The following is a 21,007-nucleotide window of genomic DNA, read 5'->3' on the forward strand; positions in this document are numbered from 1 at the left end:
TGTTCTTTTCTGGGTTTTTCATGGAATGGAAATAAATGGCTACTGGAAAAAGAATTTTCCATATATAATCCATCATCTGCTTCAGTAGCCTGAAATAGAGGAGTATTATTTGGAGGCCTTTGAGGGAGATAGTCAAGATTGTAAGGAATGAAGTAGAATTAGTAAAAATCTGTGGCTAAAAGGCACAATTTCTATTCCTTTATTTAAAAGGAATATAGCCATTCATCTTATCACAAATTCTCGGGGGCTCCCAATCAAACATTAAAATAACACAAAAACATTTTTAAAGTGTATTTAAAAGTTTAACACATACACATGCTTTTTTTTTCTTTTGCCAATATTTTGGTGTTTTTATTTTTATTTTTCTTGAATAAGCTCAATATTATTTTGAAGGAAAATAACACAAAGGCCAAATGCAACCCCCCGCCCCCCCAAAAATCTGATGTGCAGTCCCCTCATCCCATTGATTAAGAGAAGAAAACAAACAAACAAGCAACCAACAAACCAACAGGTCTTTGGTGTTCTGCAAAAGTCTAGGAGGGTAAGAGGCCTTTTGAACTTCAAGGGCTGCCACAGGAAAGCCAGGAAAAAGATACAATGACCAGGCAATGGATTAGTGGAACTATGCTCACTTCATAACAAACAGCCTTTAAACAGAAACCTTACTTTCACTTTGTCCTTTTACCGAGTTAGTTTTCTGGAAGGAAATCATGTATGGTGGGACATGATGATGGGCATAGTAGCAAAGTACACCACCATGCTCGAGAAACTGAAACAAATCTTCCTAGCCATTTTTAAAATTTACTATTTTATTTCAACATATCTTACCCAATGCCTAAAAGGATTCTAGCCGGCATGGTGTTTTCAGGTTTTGCTGGAATGCTATTTCTGCTGATCTCTGTTAAAAACCACGTGACTGCAAATTGTTCTGTGGTACCATGAGAGGGTGGGCTCCAAGAACCAATTTTAAAATATTTTAAGCAAATAAAAATATACTTCCTCTTTTTCTAGGAGAGGGGGAAAAAAGAACTTTCATCTTTGTCTTTAGGATATACTGACAGCTTTGGTGTCATTGACTTTTTATTAAAGTGCTGAGGTTTGAGTTTATGATTTATTTATTTAATTATTTGCCTTCATTACTATGCATGGTGCTGCATTCTGGACCAGTTGAAATTTCCAGGTGGTCTTGATTTAAATATATATACTATAATTTCTTACTTAATAGAACCAAGTTTGCTTTACAGTTTAACAACAGAGGAAATAGAATGCCACCTAAAATAGGATTCCAAGCAGTTCCAGTGAGAGAAGAGAGCGCTATCATAGCATCATAAGAATGCTATATGAATATTTTAGCATTATGTTCCATGTTAATAAACTCCAGCTTGCTCAGCTTTTTGTTAGATCCTTGGGGATTACGTCAGATGAGGAAATGTGTTTATAACATAGTGGTTATTGTTAATGTCAGATAAGCTTGGCTGCTGCCTAGAATTATTACAGCAAGTTGAGATTGTTTTCTTTTTATCTATAGTCTCCCAGGGAATTTAGTAATGTCTGTCGGAGAACAGGGAGATTTTGCCTGCTACAGAACCCCCATTTAGTCAAAATGTATCTTCTCTTCAAAGGATATCGAAGCTCTTTTATATTCCAATTCCAATTGGTAATTAACAATAACCTAAATGTGAAACACCCCGATTCACACCCCAATATTTCCATAGATGAAGAACAAGAAATAACGTGCAGTATTTTTTTCAAAAAGCAACTTTGCTGAAAAACATTAAGCAAAAAAATAAATAAATAAAAAGAAATAAAAAACAGTAAAAATAATAAAAAACTTGAAAAATAAACAATAAAAATATTCAATAAAAGAGAAAGAAGCAAGAAAAATCATCCCACCAGAAGTTTAAGGGAAAGTTTAATCCTTTTTTTTTGTCATGCATCATTAAAAAGCTTATATTTGCAAAAAGTCTGTGGAAGCAGCTCTGGAAAAATAATTGTTTTCTTGCTGTTCTACCAAAGCCTCTACTTGCTAAATAAATGCAGGATATGGTTCTGTTTGTAGATCTTTAAAGTCTGCTGAGAATGCCGAACATTGTGTATCTTCTTTGAAAGTCAGCTCAGAGTTGTATTCCTTTCTTCTTTCTTGGCATGACCATGTAACCTGTTGCTAGGATGGCTAAAGTGAAGGCTCATTAGTAGCATTGTCAAGATAAATTACAAGATAGACATTTGAAATGTATTGCCCAAGATATCGAACTCCAGAATCTGGCATAAAATTAGAACTTTTCCCGACAACAACAACTCTGTGATGTGGATTAGACTGAGAGAAATGACTAGCCCAAAGTCACCCAGCTGGTTTTCATGACTAAGTCACAACTTGAACTCACAATTTCCCACTTCATAATCTGGAGTCTTAACTACTAGACCAAACTGGCTCTAATTATTATTATTTTAATTGTAATATTTGAGGCTATGCTGTTCCGTGCTTTTTGACCATACTCCAGAGCCTGCAAATTCATCACTTTAACTTATTGTTCTTCTTTATACAATTATTTGACTATTCATAACTGTAGGGACTGGACAATAGCACATTCTTAGCTCCTTGTTTAAACTTTAAAGACAAATTAATATCCAAACTATAGCCTTAGTAAATGGGCATAGATGATAACACAAAAATTTCATCATGCAAACTAAAATAGCCAGTGTGTTAAATATCAGTTCTCTACCACTCATCTCACTTTCCAAACACTTCCAGGGAACATCATATGTTTGTCCTTAATTCCTTCTAACCCTAAACGCAACCAGATAAATAAAATAGCTGGACTTTTTTCATAGAAAGGAGCTGTTCCTCTAACTGGAGAATATTAAGAGGAAAAAAGATGCAAGGAAAAAAGTACTGTATCTGTCTGATGCAAGACCAGAAACTGAACCCAGAATTTAACTTTTACATCTTATAAAATGACATAATGTATTCATTTCCCTCTCCATGAGGTATACATAGTAACTGCATAGTAGCCTACTTCATCTAAAACAGTGGTTCTCAACCTTCCAATTGCCGCAACCCTTTAATACAGTTTCTCATGTTGTGATGACCCCCCAACCATAAGATTATTTTATATTTTCCATATTTTTTCAAAAATATGTGTTTTCCAATGGTCTTAGACGACCCCTGTGAAATGGTTGTTTGACCCCCAAAGGGCTCCCAACCCACAGGTTGAGAACCACTGATCTAAAATCTTACAAAATTGAAGGCAGAAAAACCCGAATCAATGAAAACCGCATAAAATGTCCTGAGAAGATGTGGAATAAATGTATTTGTACTTTGGTCAGGAATGAGCAAAGATATTTGGGAGATTTTCAGACTTCACCAGAGTCTTGCAAGCCCTAATAAAATGGTCAACAAACTTGCAGGTAGTCCATAAAATCAAAACATATGACTGTGTTTTACAACACGTTTAGTTAGAAATTGGCATTTACTTCTGGTTTCCAGCAAAAACCTGCCATGGGTTTGCTTAATACAGGGGTGTCCAAACTTGGGAACTTTAAGACTTGTGGACTTCAACTCCCAGAATTCCCCCCTGGCTTAATAATTGTGGATTTGCTTGATGACCATGGTGATTTTCTTAACAACTGCTGAACAACATGTTGTAAAATTGGGTTGGTCACATACCACAGTCACACTATCAGGAAGATTGGCCGCATATACATTTAATAAACAAATAAATGCATATGACCTGTTTAATGATCGACACAGCTTATGCCCATAATTTCAGCTCAATGATCATCATAAATCAGGTCCCAAAGGTGCTTTCCCCCCAAAAAAGGCAACTGGACTTTGGAAAAAAGCATGACCTGGATGACTGAGAATCTCCATGGTCATAAATCAAGGACTACCTGTATTACATTTTGGAAGGACTCTGAGAGATAGCAAATAAGCAAAGCAAGCAGTTTCTCAATCATTTTTGAGCAATGATATAATTCAGGGAATCAATTAGTTTGTATGTTAAAATGTTCAGCTATGAAAACACTTGGTGTAAATTACTTTAACTAAGCAATATTTTATTAAAATACCACCATATTGACACATTTATAATAATCCTTTTTTCAAGACTGGGTGACAGGATTATTCCAATTTAAAAATCCTTTTTAAAAATATGACCAGGATTTGGCCACTGAATGGGAAATCCTGACTAAGGTTCATAGCTGATAAAGTGACTGTGGTCAGGAGTAAGAAGTAGATATTGTCAATTAAAAAAACATGCATTCAACTTTCAAATGTTAGTTTTTATGTTTCTATGTTAAGAGACTACTACAGTGTATGAATTTTACAAGGACAATGGATACCAAGTTTCAAGAAGCAGAAGGATTTGGGGAAGAAGCTTCAGGTAAATGTCTCATTATAATTATGTATGTTTGAGAAAATACTGATAACTACCGTATTTTTCAGAGTATAAGACACACCTTTTTCCCCCTAAAAGAGGGTGAAAATTTGGGTGCATTTTATACACTGAATACAGCATTTTTGGCCTACCAAAACCCCACCCCTTTGCAAAAATGGATGAGCCATTTTTGCTCATTCATCCCCCCCAGCCCCCAGGAGCACTCTACAAGCCTCTCAAAGCCTCTGCATGCCCTCCCCCTTTTTTTTGCAAAAAATGGCCCCAAGGAGCACACTGCAAGTCTCCCAAAGCTCTGCATGCCTTTTTTTTTTTTGCAAAAAATGGCCTGTTTTTGTGAAAAATTGGCTGTTTTTTTGCTCATTTTTGCCCCCCCCCAGCCCCAAGGAGCACTCTACAAGCCTCCCAAAGCTCTGCATGCCCCCCCTTTTTTTTTTTGCAAAAAACGAGGCGTGAAGAGGATTTGTGAGGCCTGCAGAGTGCAAAAACTTTTTTAAAAATTTACCTCTTCAAAATCATGGTGCGTCTTATACTCCGGTATATCTTATCCAAAAAATACAGTACTAGCAATTCGGCATGCAGAGCTTTGGGAGACTTGCAGTGTGCTCCTTGGGGCCATTTTTTGCAAAAAAAGGGGGAGGGCATGCAGAGGCTTTGAGAGGCTTGTAGAGTGCTCCTGGGGGCTGGGGGGGTGAATGAGCAAAAATGTGCAGAATAGGAACACTGTTTCTTTTAGGTCAATTATCCAATTCAATTTTAATGCACTTAATGTAGTCGGTTAAAATGTACATAACTAATCAACCCGTCTGTTGTATGATTTGTATATGAATGGAAATTATTCCAAAGGAGAAGCTATGTGTTGTATATGTTCACATTTGCGAGTAACATTGCCTTACTTTTTAAAGATCAAGATGGGTACCTTTTGACTATAAAAACTTAGAAAAACACATTTCACTTGGTGACCAAATAGTGAAAGTAATATTTTAAAACAAAAATATTTATCAACTGACAGTACAATCCTATGGATATTATATTGAATTCATTGATTCTTATTTATAGGAAAGTGGAAGGTTATGTGGAAGAAATATAGCATCTTAGCTTCTTAAAGAAAAATATTTGTATGCTTAATATAGTCCTCTATATGCTCATTCTGAAGCTTACATTTTATTATGAGTGAATTGAGACATTCTCTAAACTTGGAATAGACATTTAGCAATTTCAACTTAGTTTACATTAATTATTCCTGTATGTATATTAAAATCAGAATTATATTTGTAAATTAGATTATCAATTTTGGGGGGAAAAGTTGATTTTCTTTTAGTATCATTAATTTCTGGTTCTTATTTTCATATCTCTTTCAATGAAAGCTGCTGTCAGTTTTAGGGATAAAAATTGTGGAATTGTCCAAATTGCAGAATGATTCTCATATAATTTTGTTCTGATTTTGTGACCCTTTGAAAAAACTGGCTAAAAAGAATTATTTTTCATTAATTCACCTAGGAAAGAAGAAGTCAAAGTTTAAATCTATTAAAAAGTTCTTTGGGAAACGAAAAAGGAAAGAAACATTAACATCTTCAGGACATGATAATATCAACACATGTCAGTCCGCAATTGATATCTCAGCCACACCATCTAGGCATATAGATTATGATTCTGAAGATGATCTGCAGTAAGTCACATGCTTACCTTTTCCTTCTTTGCAAAGCAAGCTGTTGTTGACTGAAAAACAAGGTTATTTCTAAAGGGTTATCCTCCATGTGTACAAATGTTTCCTTTGTTGAATATCTAGGATACTCCTCTGAAGCTGTTGTAAAGACATAATTAGAACAATCTTCTGATATCCACTCATGCTGGAGAGTAGAAAGCATTGTTAGAAATAGACATTCTTAGTGATAGTCTCAATGAGAGGGGTGGAATAATGAATGAATGAATGAATGAATGAATATTCTGAATACTCTTGCTGGTGAAGTACATCAAGCACATACTTCATTATCCTGCCAGCAACTTCTTTTTACCATCCCAGTACAGGTAGTCCTCAACTTACGACCACAATTGAGCCCAAAAATTATGTTGCTAAGTGAGAAATTTTTAAGTGACTTTTGCCCCTTTTTACGACTTTTCTTGCCACAGTTGTTAAGTCAATCACGGCAGTTGTTAAATTAGTAACATGGTTGTTAAATGAACCTGGCTTCCCCATTGACTTTGCTTGTCTGAAGGTCATAAAAGATGATCACATGACCCCAGGACACTGCAACCATCATAAATAGGAACCAGTTACCAAGCATCCGAGTGTAAATCACATGACCATGGGGATGCTGGATGCTGTCATAAGGGTAAAAAATGGTCATAAATCACTTTGAATGGTCACTAAGCAGTTGTAAGTTGAGGACTACCTGTATTATGTGGGAGAATAATATCCTCCCAAAATTCTTCTCTTTTTATGTCTCGAATGGAAGGTTTTCGGTCAGTCAGTCTGCTGTTTGATTTATGCTTCAGAGTCAAAACATCCCAAAGGTGCTTTTTCAAGACATTCAGAGTCAACACTGAAACAGTGCTGTGGGGCAGGCTCCATAAACAAGTTGCTTCTGATAGTTGTGCACTCCCAGAAAAATGAATTTGAGTTAAATGGACCCTGACGGCATACACACATCTGCTCTAACCTTGACTGTGCCTCTTTAAATCCAAAGCACAATTTCTTGGATTTGTGTAACTATTTGTAATCCAAGGAAAAGAGGCAGTTTCTTTAAGAAAACGCCAAGAGGTTGAAGGGTGGGTATCCATGTCTTACTCCAAAGCACATTTTCAATTTTGGATCTGAAGCTCTATTGTGTGTATGTGTGCTATGTAGTATTTTCATTACTATTTTAGAATATTTTCAAAAACTATGTGGTGATTTTCATTTGTAGCAAGCTATACTGGGAAAAGTAAACTTTATGAAGTCGATAAAATAAGTAAATGTTCCAGAATGTTGTCTTATAATGCCTATAATAAGGAATGTTGTGCTCAATATTGCCATTAGAAGGTGCTATTGTACAAAATTGTAATGGTTTTATCTCCTATTAGTACTACTATTAAAATGACTTCAAAGTCAATGTACAGAAAGGCTACTGTAAAAATTCTGGAAATTTATCTTTATGCAAGATAAAAAGAGCTATGGAAATAATAGTTCAATAAATATGGAAAGCACTAGATTGAAGAAGGATAATATTACTTTGCTATTTTTACTGAACATTTGTAGCAGATAATTAGGAGACCCTCATATTTACAGTTTCTCTTTTTTGTGTTCACTATATAGCACCTTTATTTAAAGAAGAAATGTTTAATTTTAAGTTTTAATATTTGGAAGGATAATATAAATTAACATAACTTGTTAAACATTAACAGCACAAATTTGCAAGGTTCTGTTATTATAGCCTATCTCAATAAAATTAGTTTTAGCATCTGCATGGAGTTGATTTTTTGGTCTAATCTACCTACGGTAGTTGGCTCACAAGTATTTGGTAGCTACAACTTTAGCTTGGAACTGACTGGACTAAAATTGTCTGAAGAATTGCAGACCCCAGTTGGAAATGTGTTATCTAGAATCCTTTTCAATTCTGTTAATACGTTGGGTATCTCTTATGACTGAACCCCAAATTATTCATTGGCCAATTTATTGGTTAGATTTTTCTAACTAAACTATGTGATTATACTTTGTTCTACATAGAGAATCTAGATCTCTAGTGGACCTGCTATTCAAAAATAACGTGTGTATGTAAAATCACGAAGACCAAAATATGTCAGATACTGTTATAGGACATCTTTCTTCAGCCGTTCCTTCCCTTATTACATTCCTACTCAAATTTGCATTGCAAATAGACTTCATTACTTCAAAAGAAAGACCAGGTTTAAATACGTGTTGTTTTATTAGCTTTCTATATTCTCCTAGGATGCACAGAACTATCATGGGAAACAGAGCTTTGTCACATGACAGCATTTTCATTTCTGAGACTCTGCAAGAACCACCTAGGCCAGTTCGAGTATTTTCTCAGGAAAATGTTTCTGGGCGAATTAGGTCTTTGCAGGTAATACTGTTGAAATAATTAATTTCGATTATTTCCAGATTTCTGGTATGATTGCAGATTTGTGTTTGATTTGGGTATATGCAGTGTGATATTCAACATGTGAATCAACAGACACATTTGCAATAGGGTTTCTCTAAATTAATGATGCAGAGAATTTAGTCATCCAAGGAACTTGAATATCAAGGTGATTATATGACGGTTAATCTACACTGAAAGCCAAAAGGTACCTTTTGAAGAGGGCAGTAAGGATGTGCTCATTCTGTACATAGTTTCAGAACAAATATCCTGTCCTTCCTTATTAGTAATTAGTGTGAAGAAATATGAACAATATAATTGCTTGTTCATTTTCCTGCTACTAATCTCCCTTAACCTATGCCTTGGGTCCCAAGGGCAGGATCAACATTGTTTTGTTTATTATTTACAACATAATTTAATAAAAGTGGGTCACAACAATAAGTAAGCATTGTATAAAACCACACTCTCCTTGTATATAATTAAATAAGGTAAAGGGCAAGAGGCTGAATAAAATGACATTATTCACATGCATCGTTCTGCTGGGCACAAAAAGAAAGTGTGCTTGTGATTTTGGGAACAGCAGGTGATTACATCATTTTTTCTTTTATGAAAGCAAATATATTATTTTAGTAGTATAATAAATGTATTAGAACTGAATTATTTGGTACTGTAGGTGAAACTCCAGCAAAACTGGAAGATGGGCCTCTCCTATCCATTTGGAACGTCTTCCAAAAAACAAGAGGATGCAGGAATGAGTTCAGAAGATGACGGCTTACCCAGGAGCCCACCAGAAACATATTTGCTACAAGAAATTCTAAATCCCAATACACCAAAGGTAGGATAAATTGGGAAACACGTTTTATAATTATGGATTGTGTTTATCATCTAAATTCATATTGCACTTTGTAGTAATAGTAAATGACAGAAGTTTAATAATAAAGATACTCAAATATTTTTATGCTATAGATAAGATCCTGTTTTTCTAAGGGAAAGGTGTTTTGAAAAATGCATGAACATAAGAATAACTGTAAGAAATGGAATAGCCTAGAACAGGGGTCACCAACCTTTTTGACCTCAGGGACCACTAAATTCATAATGTTAAATTCCACCGACCACTGATAGGATTTTTTAAAAAGATAAATAATATTTAGTGCAATATTAAAAAATGCAATGATTTTTCTGCGCACCACCGAATTTTTCTCATAGACCTCCAGTGGTCCACAGACCACCAGTTGGTGACCTCTGGCCTAGAATCATGTCAAAAGATAGAGGTAATATTTATGGTAGTAGATTTCTCAGAGATCTATTTGATTCCTTCCGGACTGTGATACTGTTCAGAAAGAAAAGCTTCAAAAAGTTTTAAAATGAAGTAGAGAGAAAATGACAGCTAATCTGAAGGCCTTTCCAACTAATCTAATTGTGGAACAAACATGCCTAGGCAACATCTTTTTTCCCCTGTGGTTTTTCTCATAAGGTTGCCTTTACTTCATTTCCAGTGTATGAGTGAGATAGGCATTACATTTTCTGAGCTATACCAAAGTTAAAGTAGTGCTTTCTTCCTTCGTTTGACATATCAAAGCTTTAAGGTGAACAACATCTATTAAGATTTGCTACCCATTATTTTGGATAAAAATTAGGAGTCTGCAATGGTTGGGAATAGAAACAATGAAGAGGAGAGGGATTAGTTCAAGGCTGGATGGAGAACACTTCAGTTCATTAGTTGTGAAAGCCCCCTAATCTGATATTTTCTTTAAAAAACTGTAAATACTAGAAAATATGGTCAGCATTCTTCTAAAAACAACATCCATTATCATATTTACAGATTTCTCCTAATTTTTAGAGCTCTATTAGAAACATTCTTCTGTGTGATGTTGGTATAGTATTGTGTTTGTATATCACAGCATGCTGGCTGGGGAATTCTAGGAGTTGAAGTTTACATAACTTACAGTTTCCAAGTTTGAAAAAATACTGGCATAGTAGGGATTATAGCTTTTATTTATATTTCATATCATTTTGTCATCTATTACTGAAACTTTTCATCATTCCACCCCACAGTTTTCGGACTCTCACAAGCATCATAGCGCTTTGAGTTTAACTGGAACGGGCAGTGAAGAAGAAGAACAGGTAATTTAATTGCATCTATACTTAACGGCAATGCTGTAATATCTCACAGGATGCCTGAATTCTCAGAAAGGTTTCAGGGACAGGGTTACAACACTTTTCTTAAGAGCTATTAATGAAGGATATCATTAGGTGCATTACACCTATTGTTATCTATTTTTCTTTCAAACATGGCTAAGGAAGAAATGAATTGGAAACAAATGCCGGCATATTTTATTTGCTAGGCTGGGAGTCACCCAAAAGGAAAGTGTGAGGCTTTGAACAATTTTCCCCAGATAGTTTTTAAAAGTTAATTTTGAGCAGGTCCAAAGATTATCTCCAAGGTCTTTTGATTAGCCCTTTTATTCTTCTCTAATTGATCAGCCACATTTCCCCCTTATCAGTCAAAATTGCAACTGCTTTACTGATGAAGGCTATTGGCTATTCTGTTTGAGAGCATTGTTATTCTTTCCCAAAGCTCTCTTTGACAGAATGCTTGCCTCTCTTCAATCAGCGGCACAGGTAACCAGCAGAGTAGCCTCTGGAAGGAGCCCATTTATTCTCTCATCTGGAGAAGAGCTAATGTGGGAGATAGAAGGGACAATTGGATCACTACAAATGGAGAAGAAAGCAAGTAATACACAAAGAAATCACTACTTTTCTTTCCTAAGTGAACACTTCCTGTGTGTATATCATGATAAAGAATATTGTAACAATGCTTACCATTCTAATTTAATCAACTGTTTCTACTATCCATTGTTCTGAAATATGAAGCACAGGTCATTGTTTCTTTTGCCAAACTTGAGATTTGTTTTGATGATAGGCTAGCAAACAAACACTTTTCAGTTTCCTGAAAGAAGAGAGAAAAGAAGCACAATATCACATGCAACATGGCTATGAAAAGTCTACAACTTTTATTTTTTTAATCTACAATATGACTATTTTTGCTGTAGCAACATTTTTAAATGTAACAATGTGTGTCAGCAAATTGCAAATTACTTGCTATTCCCCCAAGTGTTGATGTGTTTGGTACCTGTTTTTCTGACTTTTCCTGTTTTTTTTGTCTTTTCCCCCATAGTTTAAATAAATAAATTAAATAAGAAAATTAAGTTCTGCTTACAGAAAAAATACAAACAGATATAAACAGACTATGGATAATTTGAAAGCAGTGTTAATTTTAATGATGAAATAAGTGTATGTAACAACATTTAGGGTTTTTATTTTCTTTTAAAATTCTTATAGATTTGTGCTTTGATGCTGTTCCCCTTCCCCCTTTGTCTTTAGGTCACAAAAAGTCCTTCAAGATCCTGTTCTACAGAAAGTCAGCTGTTCTCCCATCAGTCAAAAGCTACAATTATAACTGAACAAACATTTGATAGCAGCTGTTTGCCTGCTGCTGATTTTGATATTCTTCCGGAATTATCCTCTTGCTTGGATAATTCTGCTGCTAAGCACAAGCTTTCAATAAAACCACGGAACCAGAGATCTAGTAAAATAAGAAGACTACCTTTGGTAATTGATGAGAGAGGGAGGGAGAGAGGGAGAGGGAAGCATTTGAAAGAGGAAATATTTGTTTTTGAAAGAGGAGATTTGTTTTTTGGCTCTCCCTATGATGTAACAATATAAAAAAAGCCTCTTCGATGACCAACAAGGCTATGCCAAGGATTTAAAAGGGACACTTTGCTAAGCATGTTAAAGTCAGTGATGCTCCCTTCCTCAAAACACAAAAATAATCACATGCTTCAGAAGGCTCAGGCAACAACTTCAGGGACTGTCCTCAACTATCTGTGCACATGCATGGGGATCCAGTGGGTGGTTCCAGTGAAAGTATGATCTAATCATACATGTGTCAACAGCTGGGAAGGATGGCCTTTGAAGCAGCCCCACAAATATTTTGAAGGATTGAATGCTTTGACACCTCAAGAAGGGATCCTCTGTGCTGGTGCATTTTGTGAAAAATGCGTTTCTAATACTTTGCACAGTCCTATTGAATAGGTACACCATGATATACAGGTAGTCCTCAACTTACAACCTTTCATTTAGTGACCATTCAAAGTTACAATGGTACTAAAAAAAAGTGACTTAGGACTGTTTTTCACACTTACCACCATTGCAGCATCCCCATGGCCATGTAATCAAAATTTGGATGCTTGGAAACAAGCTACATTTATGATAATTGCAGTGTCTCAGGGTCATGTTGTCAATGTCAATGGGGAAGCCAGATACACTTAGCAATCATTTTAATAACTTAACAACTGCAATGATTTACAGCAGGGATGTCAAACTAGATTTCTTCAAGGGCTGGAAAACCATCGTGGTTCTCCACAGGCTGGCCAGTAGGCGGGGGGGGGGGGCTGGCCAGCCTCCTGCAGCACCCTGCGAGCCAAAATGGTTGGCAAAGTGGAGGCTGTCCAGACCAAAAACAGGGCACAGGAGGAGATGCACAGGGTCTCCCCCCTGCCCCATTTTTGCTAGTAGAGGCACTATGAGGTGGTTCTTTGCCATTTCCAGGCCAGCCCCGTGGTTGGAAAATAGGGCAAGATTCAGAACTGTCTCACTTAGCAATATGTATTTTGGCTCAGTTGTGTTTGTAAGTTGAGGACTACCTATATTACTAGATATGAGCTTTCTTTGTCAGGTGGTCATTATTAAGTGAGGGAAAGGAAACACTTAAATAGATCTAAAGTTATTTGTACTCTTAGGATCCTAAAAAGTTGCTTTATACAAACTCAGATCTCTTGTCCCTGTAAGCCTAATATTGTTGTTACAAGCTTGGTTCGCACCTCATACTAAGCTACAGCTTCAATAACCACTGTAGTTGGGTGTACGCAGCATGCTTATAATAGTGCAAGGCTACCTTATAATTATTTACACAGAAAATGAAAATGTATACAGTAGGTAGAGACAAGAATTATAAGGACATGTTGAGAAGTAACATTGAATTCTAATTTATGTGAAGACAAAACGATGTATCATGGTATACTATTTATTTATTTCAAAAGTCAATTTTTGTCTTTAAATTCAAAATACTACAGACTCCCAATTAAAAAAATATACTGTAAAAAATAAAGTTAGCCACAGTTGTAGGCTGAAATTATGCAGCTTTAAAAAAAGCACTATGAAGAATGAAGAAACTGTGAAATAATCAGATCCTAAACAAATGAAAGTAGCTTCTGAAGCAGCTACTTAAGCTGGACAAAGTTGTGGCTGTGAGTTCTTGGTGCTGTCTCAGCTTGCTTTTTTGCTTGTAGATATTTCATTACCCACCAAAGTAGTGCTAGAACACCCACTATCATTGATAAAGTTATCTAGTCAAGTAATGAAACACATGCAAGCAAACAACCAAGCTCAAAGATCACCAAGGATTCCACAATTAAACCATGAGCTTCAAATAGCCTCTTCTGTTGAAAGACACAGCTATTTTAAAGGTTCAGAGGTGCTTCACAGATGTACTTCCAAATCTCCTTTTTTACACAGTCTCAGTATTTAGTTGTTAAAGATAGAAAGAGAATAAGAAAATAAGAGACTAATAGTATTTCTCTTCCATTTATTGTATAATAATTTCTAATTAGTAATGGAAAAAAATGGATATATAACTTTTAAAAAAATAATCAACGGATGGTTGCCTCCTAGATGGTAGGATGGCTTTTCTGAATTATAACAATTTCCAAATGATGACTGTCTTAATCTTTGCAATCAGGCAACAAAATTTGTAGACCTTAATGATTACTGAATTTCTGAGCACCCAAAGTTATGGTTCATCTGAATAGTGAAACACAATGGGAACTGGTTAGAGGGAAATGTAATTGAAATCATAGGGAAAAAGTGGCGTCTCTTATACTGTATATGTTCCTTGCGAATTTCATCACATGCACCACTCACAGTTCTATTTTCTCTTGAAAATATTTAATACTGTTGAAGTGAAACAAACCACAAAATTCCACAATTTAGGTTGCCAAAAGTTTTCATTATCAATGATACTTCCATTTTAGGAGTAGCTAATCTTTGTAGAAAGTAATGTTGTGATGTAGAAAAAAGATGCAAGCTTATTTTTTTTCTTGCAGAAGAAATTATCCGAGTCTCAGAATGACATGATCTGCACCCTTGAGGAAGATGAAAGTGTTGAAAAAGAAGTACCGGTTGAAGAGCTCTACAAAGGTGTGACTTCCAGCCCACAGGAACTGACTGACAATGCAGCTTTGTCCAATATGGTTGTCTCCAAGTTTCAGCCTTTGAGTCACCCAGATGAAAAGACTTACATGTCACGCTCCACTTCTCTGATGGACTCACATTGTTCTGAGAACTCTTCAGAGGGCGGTGAATCTATCCAAGGATTAGTACACACTGTAAGGCAATCTTCAACTTCTGACTCTAAAGAAAACATTGTTCCACTACATGACAAAGAGCACTGTGAAACTTTAGAGATGTCCCCTAAGAATTTAAGTACTGTGCCCTTAAGTATTTTAAGCCAAGAAAATAAACAGATTTCTGGTATTCCATCCAAAAGTGACACGAGAACCACTAAAAATATCCCTGCCAAAAATTATATGACTGTGGAATCAGATGCATCAGAGAAAAAACCATTGAAAGATGCTAAGGAAACTTTGGAAAGTGTTTCTAACAAGGAAGCTACGAAGAGAACATCTTTATTGGCCAATTCTGTCATTTCTTTATCCACAAATCCTTCCCAGCTTCCAAATTTACTCCATTCAGAGAACAGTAGTATTTCTCGGGCTTCATGCAGAAACTCTTCATTGGAAGAGAGAACTTCTTTGACTCAAGGCAAAGCGAAAGCAACTCAAGAGAAACTGGAATCTAATGATGAAAACCGTCTCTCAGCTGTATCTGATAGTACATTGGGAGGGAAAGCAGAGAAAGAAACCAATGACCCTTGTGGCTTGCGAAAGTTTTCAGTGTCATCCGCACGGTGGAGATCAAGATCTAACAGCCTGAACACGAAGGAGGCTTCAGAGCATGAAAAGCCTCTTGCCATGCAAGTACATTTCTCCACAAAGGGTGAAAAGACAAAGAAGGATGTTGAGATGAACTCTTCAAAAGAGAAAAAAAGGTGCTTTAATGAACAAAATTCCTCATTAGAGTCAGAATCTGATATTCCTGGTCGAGCATTAGACTCAAAGACTTTTGCCTCGCAGCCTTTGGGTTCAAAACCAGTATTGAGCAATTCTTTTGGCAATCTTCTGCAGCTGTCAAATCCAAGCCATTCCAGCTCTGAGAGCCAAAATCCCTTCCAAGTCAAACTTAGGTCCACATCTTTATCGCTGAAATACAGAGACATTGGAAGGGAATCAAAGGAACGGAAAGGAGATAATGCTGAACTTAATTTAGTAAAAGAAGAGGTGACTTCATCTTCACCGAAAGTTGAAAAAGGAGAAATCAGGAAGACAATAGATGGAAATCTTACTGATTTGTCCAATGACAGCTTCAAAACTAAATTAAAATCCTCTGAACAGGGAAACACAAAACCTCCACTGCCGAGAAAACCTGCTTTACAACACTCCAGTATTACTAGCCTTAACACAAGCACAGAAAAGCAGGAAAAGATAACCAAATATCCAGAACTTAAAACAGAAAGCAGAAATGTGGAAAAGAAACAGAATCCCTCCGAAGTGCCTGGTAAGACTTTGGCATATTTATATGTGAGTGTGTGTGTATCACTTACTCGGAAAGCCATGGTTTAGTACAGGGGTGTCCAAACCTGGGAACTTTAAGACTTGTGGACTTCAACTCCCAGAATTCCCCAGCCAGCATGGCTGGCTGGGGAATTCTGGGAGTTGAAGTCCACAAGTCTTAAAGTTCCCAAGTTTGGACACCCCTGGTTTAGTGCAATAAATGAACTCAGAACTCACTAGATTTTAGATAAATAATATTAAAGATACAAAAGTCTCCCTTACTTTTTCCCCTTAGGTGAAAATCCTTTCTGAAAACGCAAGGAAATTCTGAACATTTACATCAGATTTTCAAGATTTTTTTAAAAAAATTATATTAAAATCTGCTTTCCAGTATCCTAAAAGTTTGGTACCACTTCTTTTCTTCTTGTTTTACCCCATCCTTGGGATTTTGTAGAATCTTTCCTGAGGATACTGATTTTAAGTAAATTAATTTATTGGAAGTGCTGTTTTCAGTAACATATACTGTATTTCTTCATCACTTTGCAAATTTTTAACTGTATGTACTTACTTATTTTGAAAATTCCTAGGAGGCATTTTTAAAATGTGTTCTATAAGGATTTAACTGAAATTTGGAAAGCAGGTGGATAAGGCATCAAAATTATGAAGGGACTAAATATATACCGAGAGTGCATAGACATATCACCAAATGTTGTAACTAATGCGTTATATAGTATTCCATTATTTCTATTTGATCCTTCCTATGTGAGAATGTGACTAATATTCCAGAGAGTTCAACACATTATTTGTTTAGAATTAAACATGACTTATAGCTGTAACTAGTTAGGAGGGAAACAAACAACACTCATATTCCCAAATAACTGGAATTAAAATACAGAAGGAATTGGCTACATTTGTTAGCCAAATCTGCTAATAATAGGAGCTACTTGGAAGCAAATATATATTACTACTGTTTTCCTGAAAATATGACCTGTCCTGAAACTAAAGCCTTGCCACATATTTCATGTGGGCAAAAATATTAGACCCCCCCCAAAAATAAGCTTCCTGGACAATCCCCCCCTCCGGCCAGGCAGAGCACTGCTCACTGACCTAGTGGTATCCTGAAGGTGCCAAGCTGCGGGAATGAGGTGGGGGGGCAAAGGCGCTCACGTTGTTTGGTGCTTTTGGGGTACCACTAGATTGGTCAGTGGCACTGTGCCCAGCTGAAAAGGGGGGGTTGCCAGACAGCTGCTCTCTTGCGAGCAGGCTCCTGAAGAGCCAGGCACAGCCTCAGGGTCGAATGGCTGTGTTGCGCTGTCACAGCAGCAACACAGCAGCAACACAGCAGCCATGAGGTGACCACACTCACGAGCAGCTGCCCGGCAACCCCCCTTTCCAGCCGGGTACAGCACGGCTGACCGACCTAGCGGTACCCGGAAAACACCAGGCAATGCGAGTGCCTGTTCGCCGCCCTCCGCCTCCCATGGCTCGGCACCTTCGGAATGCCCCTAGGTGAGTGAATGGGGCTCTGCATGGCTGGAGAGGGGGGTTGCACAAGCAGCTTTTCCGCTCCCCGCTCATGCGACTCGCAGGCTCACTATGCCCTTGGCTAACTCTACAGTACCTGCAGAGCCAGGGCATCTCTGCTGCTGGCACCACCCGCCGCTTGTTTTTTTGGGGGGGGGGGCTTTCAAAGCACGGAGGACAGTTGCTGCTCTGGGAGTACACTCTATGGTTGTGGGCTGCAGAGCGTACAACCATAGAGGGTACTCCCAGAGCGGCATCCGTCCTCCGTTGCAGCTTCCAAAGCACAGAGGTAGGATACCGCTCTGGGAGTATGCTCTATGATTGTACGCTACTTAATTGCATAGTCTTATGGGGGCTTACAGAGTGCTGCTGAGGACTGGGAGGGGCAAAAAAGGGCCCATTTTTTGCTCATTTCTGCCCACTTCAGCCCCCAGGAACTCTCTGAAAGCCTCCATAAGGGTATGCACGGCCATTTTGGTGAAGGGGCGGAGCTTCAGGAGGCAACAAATGCTGTATTCGGTGTATACGAAGCACCCAGATTTTCAGCCTCCTTTTTGAGGAGAAAAGGTGCGTCTTATACTCCAAAAATATGGTAGTTATGTCAATTATAATAATATGTTCCAATAAAAATGTTATGATAATAGGTACATTGGTTTTTTGAGGGTGGGGTCAAAAAGCAACAGCATCACAATGATTTTTAATCGTATCTGGAGAAATGTAAGATAAAAAATAAGAGGTAAAACATATGTTAAAAGAAGCACAAAATTAGCCATGTGAAATAAAAAGGAGGAGGAAATTGAGTGTTGGCCATCAAAATTAATTGTAGTTGCAGGATGATGAGAATAAATAGGGGGAAAAGCAATGGACATTGTCCATTTCACGGGCTGAATAACAAAGCCTCATTTTGGGAAGATGTCTGTGAAAAATAAAAGAAAGTATTGAAAGGGTACATGACATTGGGTTGATTGATTGGAATAAGCCATGTCTGGTGGCATTGATAAGACTAATTATTCAAACTTATTTCTTTGAAATATATTTATCAACAGCAAGGTATTTAGCTAAAACCACAGTTTAAGTTATGGTTTATGGTTCCCTTTAGCTCAGAAAAGCATGTAAATCCTTTTTTAGGAATCAGATTAATAGAGTAGGTCTCTTTAACAATATTTGCTGGTCATCTCCTTACTCTGCCTAACTATTGAACCCTATCTCTGGCTACACAGTTTCTAAATAAAAAAAGTTCTCCAATTTTTAACCTGTGATCCAGTAAAGCTTTAGAAGGAATGATCTCTACCTAGACATTGAAAGAGAGAGAGTGAGTGAGAGTGAGTGAGTGAGAGAGAGAGACAGACAGACAGACAGACAAACAGATTTTGTGTGATCAAACTGATCACAACTCTTGGTGATCACATAGATGAAATTTCTTCAAGATGATCAGCCTTTAACCTTCAAATCTTCCAATGGGGTAACATCACCCCTATAGTTAAGTCCATCCATATTGCTGCTGGTTGTCCTCTTCTTGTTCCTCAGATTCTAGACTACTCAAGAGTTAGTCCTTCACATTGCCTGTCCAAAGTATACTGATTTGACCCTGGTCATTTGTGCCTCAAGAACTCTGCATTGGTTTATTCTTATTCATTCATTCTCTCTCTCTCTCTCTCTCTCTCTCTCTCTCTCTCTCTCTCTCTCTCTCTCACACACACACACACACACACACACACACACACACACACACTACTCAGTCACTCTCTTTTAAACTTCCTCATATCATTTTCAGCTAGGTTGCTTAGGCATTTAGCTAGAGGGACAGAAACCAGCAAGTTGGGATACAGAAATGACTTAAGGAGTGGGTGGGCTTGAATTTTGGAAGTAGACATCTCTACTGTACACATTTCAAAATACTTTTTCCATTTTTTTATTTTCTTAGAGTCAATCTTTAAAACATAAGTTTCAAGGTTGGAATCCTCTTCGGAGTTGAAAGATCTTTTAGAAGACTTCTTTGTGTTTCTGTATTTGTTCCTATCATGAATGTCTTTACAGATGTTGCAATATTGCTTCTTGTCTCTTCTGACAGCTGTTAGAAATTCCTCGCTAAGATCTTTCTGACATCTTTGTCTGGAATTTATAAGATCCCCCCCCCCAAAAAAATGAAATAAAAAAACACAAGGAAACATAAAGAAGTGTATGTAAGAATAAGGATGGCTTGCAAAAAAATAAAAGGTTTAAGCAGAGATACTAAATTTGATTTGGCTTGGTACTTCTCCTTTTCCGTTCTTTTTGTAATACTGCTTACGCCAAAATTGATTAATATAATCAAGATGAGCTATGTATGTATATTTCAGTGAAACTGCTGTATGTTTATTTATAACTTTGCTTATGACTCATGCGTGTGAAATTAGAAATGTTAGTTACCACAGATTATGGCTATACTGTAATACTCTGAAAGTTTAGAATAAGCAAGTTTCAGAAAGCCATTAATATGTATATGAAAGTGTTTGGTTGTGTTATGAGAGACCATTGCATCCAAATATATCTAATTTATTGTTTAACAGACAGAAATAACAATTTGAATCTTGCTTATGGAACACGTCAACATGTTTACCTAGTCAAGAGGTTCTTCCTAATATTTAATCTAAAGGTTTTTTTCTCTTATAATTTAAATGATAGATTTGGGTCCTATCTAACTGATGGCTTTCACCTGAAGTAGCTATTTTCAGGCATTATTAATGTGGACAGTTAATTTATTTAGGGAGTTGTTACAGTCTTTTAATATTGCAGCACGATTCCCTAAGCACTTTCCTCATTAAAAACAAAACAAAAACATATAGCAACAGAAAGATGTATATACAAGTAGTCCTTGACTTACGACCACCATTGAACCCAAAATTTCTGTTGCTAAGTGAGACAGTTGTTAAGTGAGTTTTGCCCCATTTTATAACCTTTCTTACCACAGTTGTTAAGTGAATCACTGCAGTTGTTAAGTTAGTAAGATGGCTGTTAAGTGAATCTGGATTCCCCATTGACTTTGCTGGACAAAAGGTTGAAAAAGGTGACCATATGACTCCGGGATACTGCAACCCTCATAAGTGTGAGTCACTTGGCAAGTGTCTGAATTTTGATCATGTGATGGATGCTGCAATGGTTTTAAATGTGAAAAAGGCCATAAGTCACTTTTTTCAGTGCTGTTGTAACGTTGAATGGTCACTAAACAAATGTTTGTAAGTTGAGGACTACCTGTATAACAGAGAAAGAAATACATAAAACATCTTACAATAATTAAGTT

The 21,007-nt window shown here is 36.8% G+C and overlaps 1 protein-coding gene across 2 annotated transcripts in view; it reads left to right on the forward strand.

Annotated features, from left to right (window-relative positions):
• The window catches only part of CRACDL (CRACD like), a 51,040-nt gene that overhangs the window by 16,015 nt on the left and 14,018 nt on the right, over positions 1-21,007 (forward strand). Inside the window, exons 1-8 of one of the 2 annotated variants that reach the window (XM_081946777.1) lie at positions 1,173-1,180; positions 4,301-4,382; positions 5,895-6,063; positions 8,323-8,458; positions 9,147-9,308; positions 10,529-10,597; positions 11,858-12,085; positions 14,638-16,207. In XM_081946777.1, the coding sequence (XP_081802903.1) occupies positions 4,316-4,382; positions 5,895-6,063; positions 8,323-8,458; positions 9,147-9,308; positions 10,529-10,597; positions 11,858-12,085; positions 14,638-16,207 (2,401 nt within the window). In that variant the 5' untranslated portion in view covers positions 1,173-1,180; positions 4,301-4,315. Of the gene's footprint in view, positions 1-1,172; positions 1,181-4,300; positions 4,383-5,894; positions 6,064-8,322; positions 8,459-9,146; positions 9,309-10,528; positions 10,598-11,857; positions 12,086-14,637; positions 16,208-21,007 lie in introns of those variants that run through there. The other variant, XM_081946776.1, reaches the window with a different exon arrangement.

Source organism: Natrix helvetica, assembly GCF_964273705.1.
Source record: "Natrix helvetica genome assembly, chromosome: 3".
NCBI lineage: Eukaryota > Metazoa > Chordata > Lepidosauria > Squamata > Natricidae > Natrix > Natrix helvetica.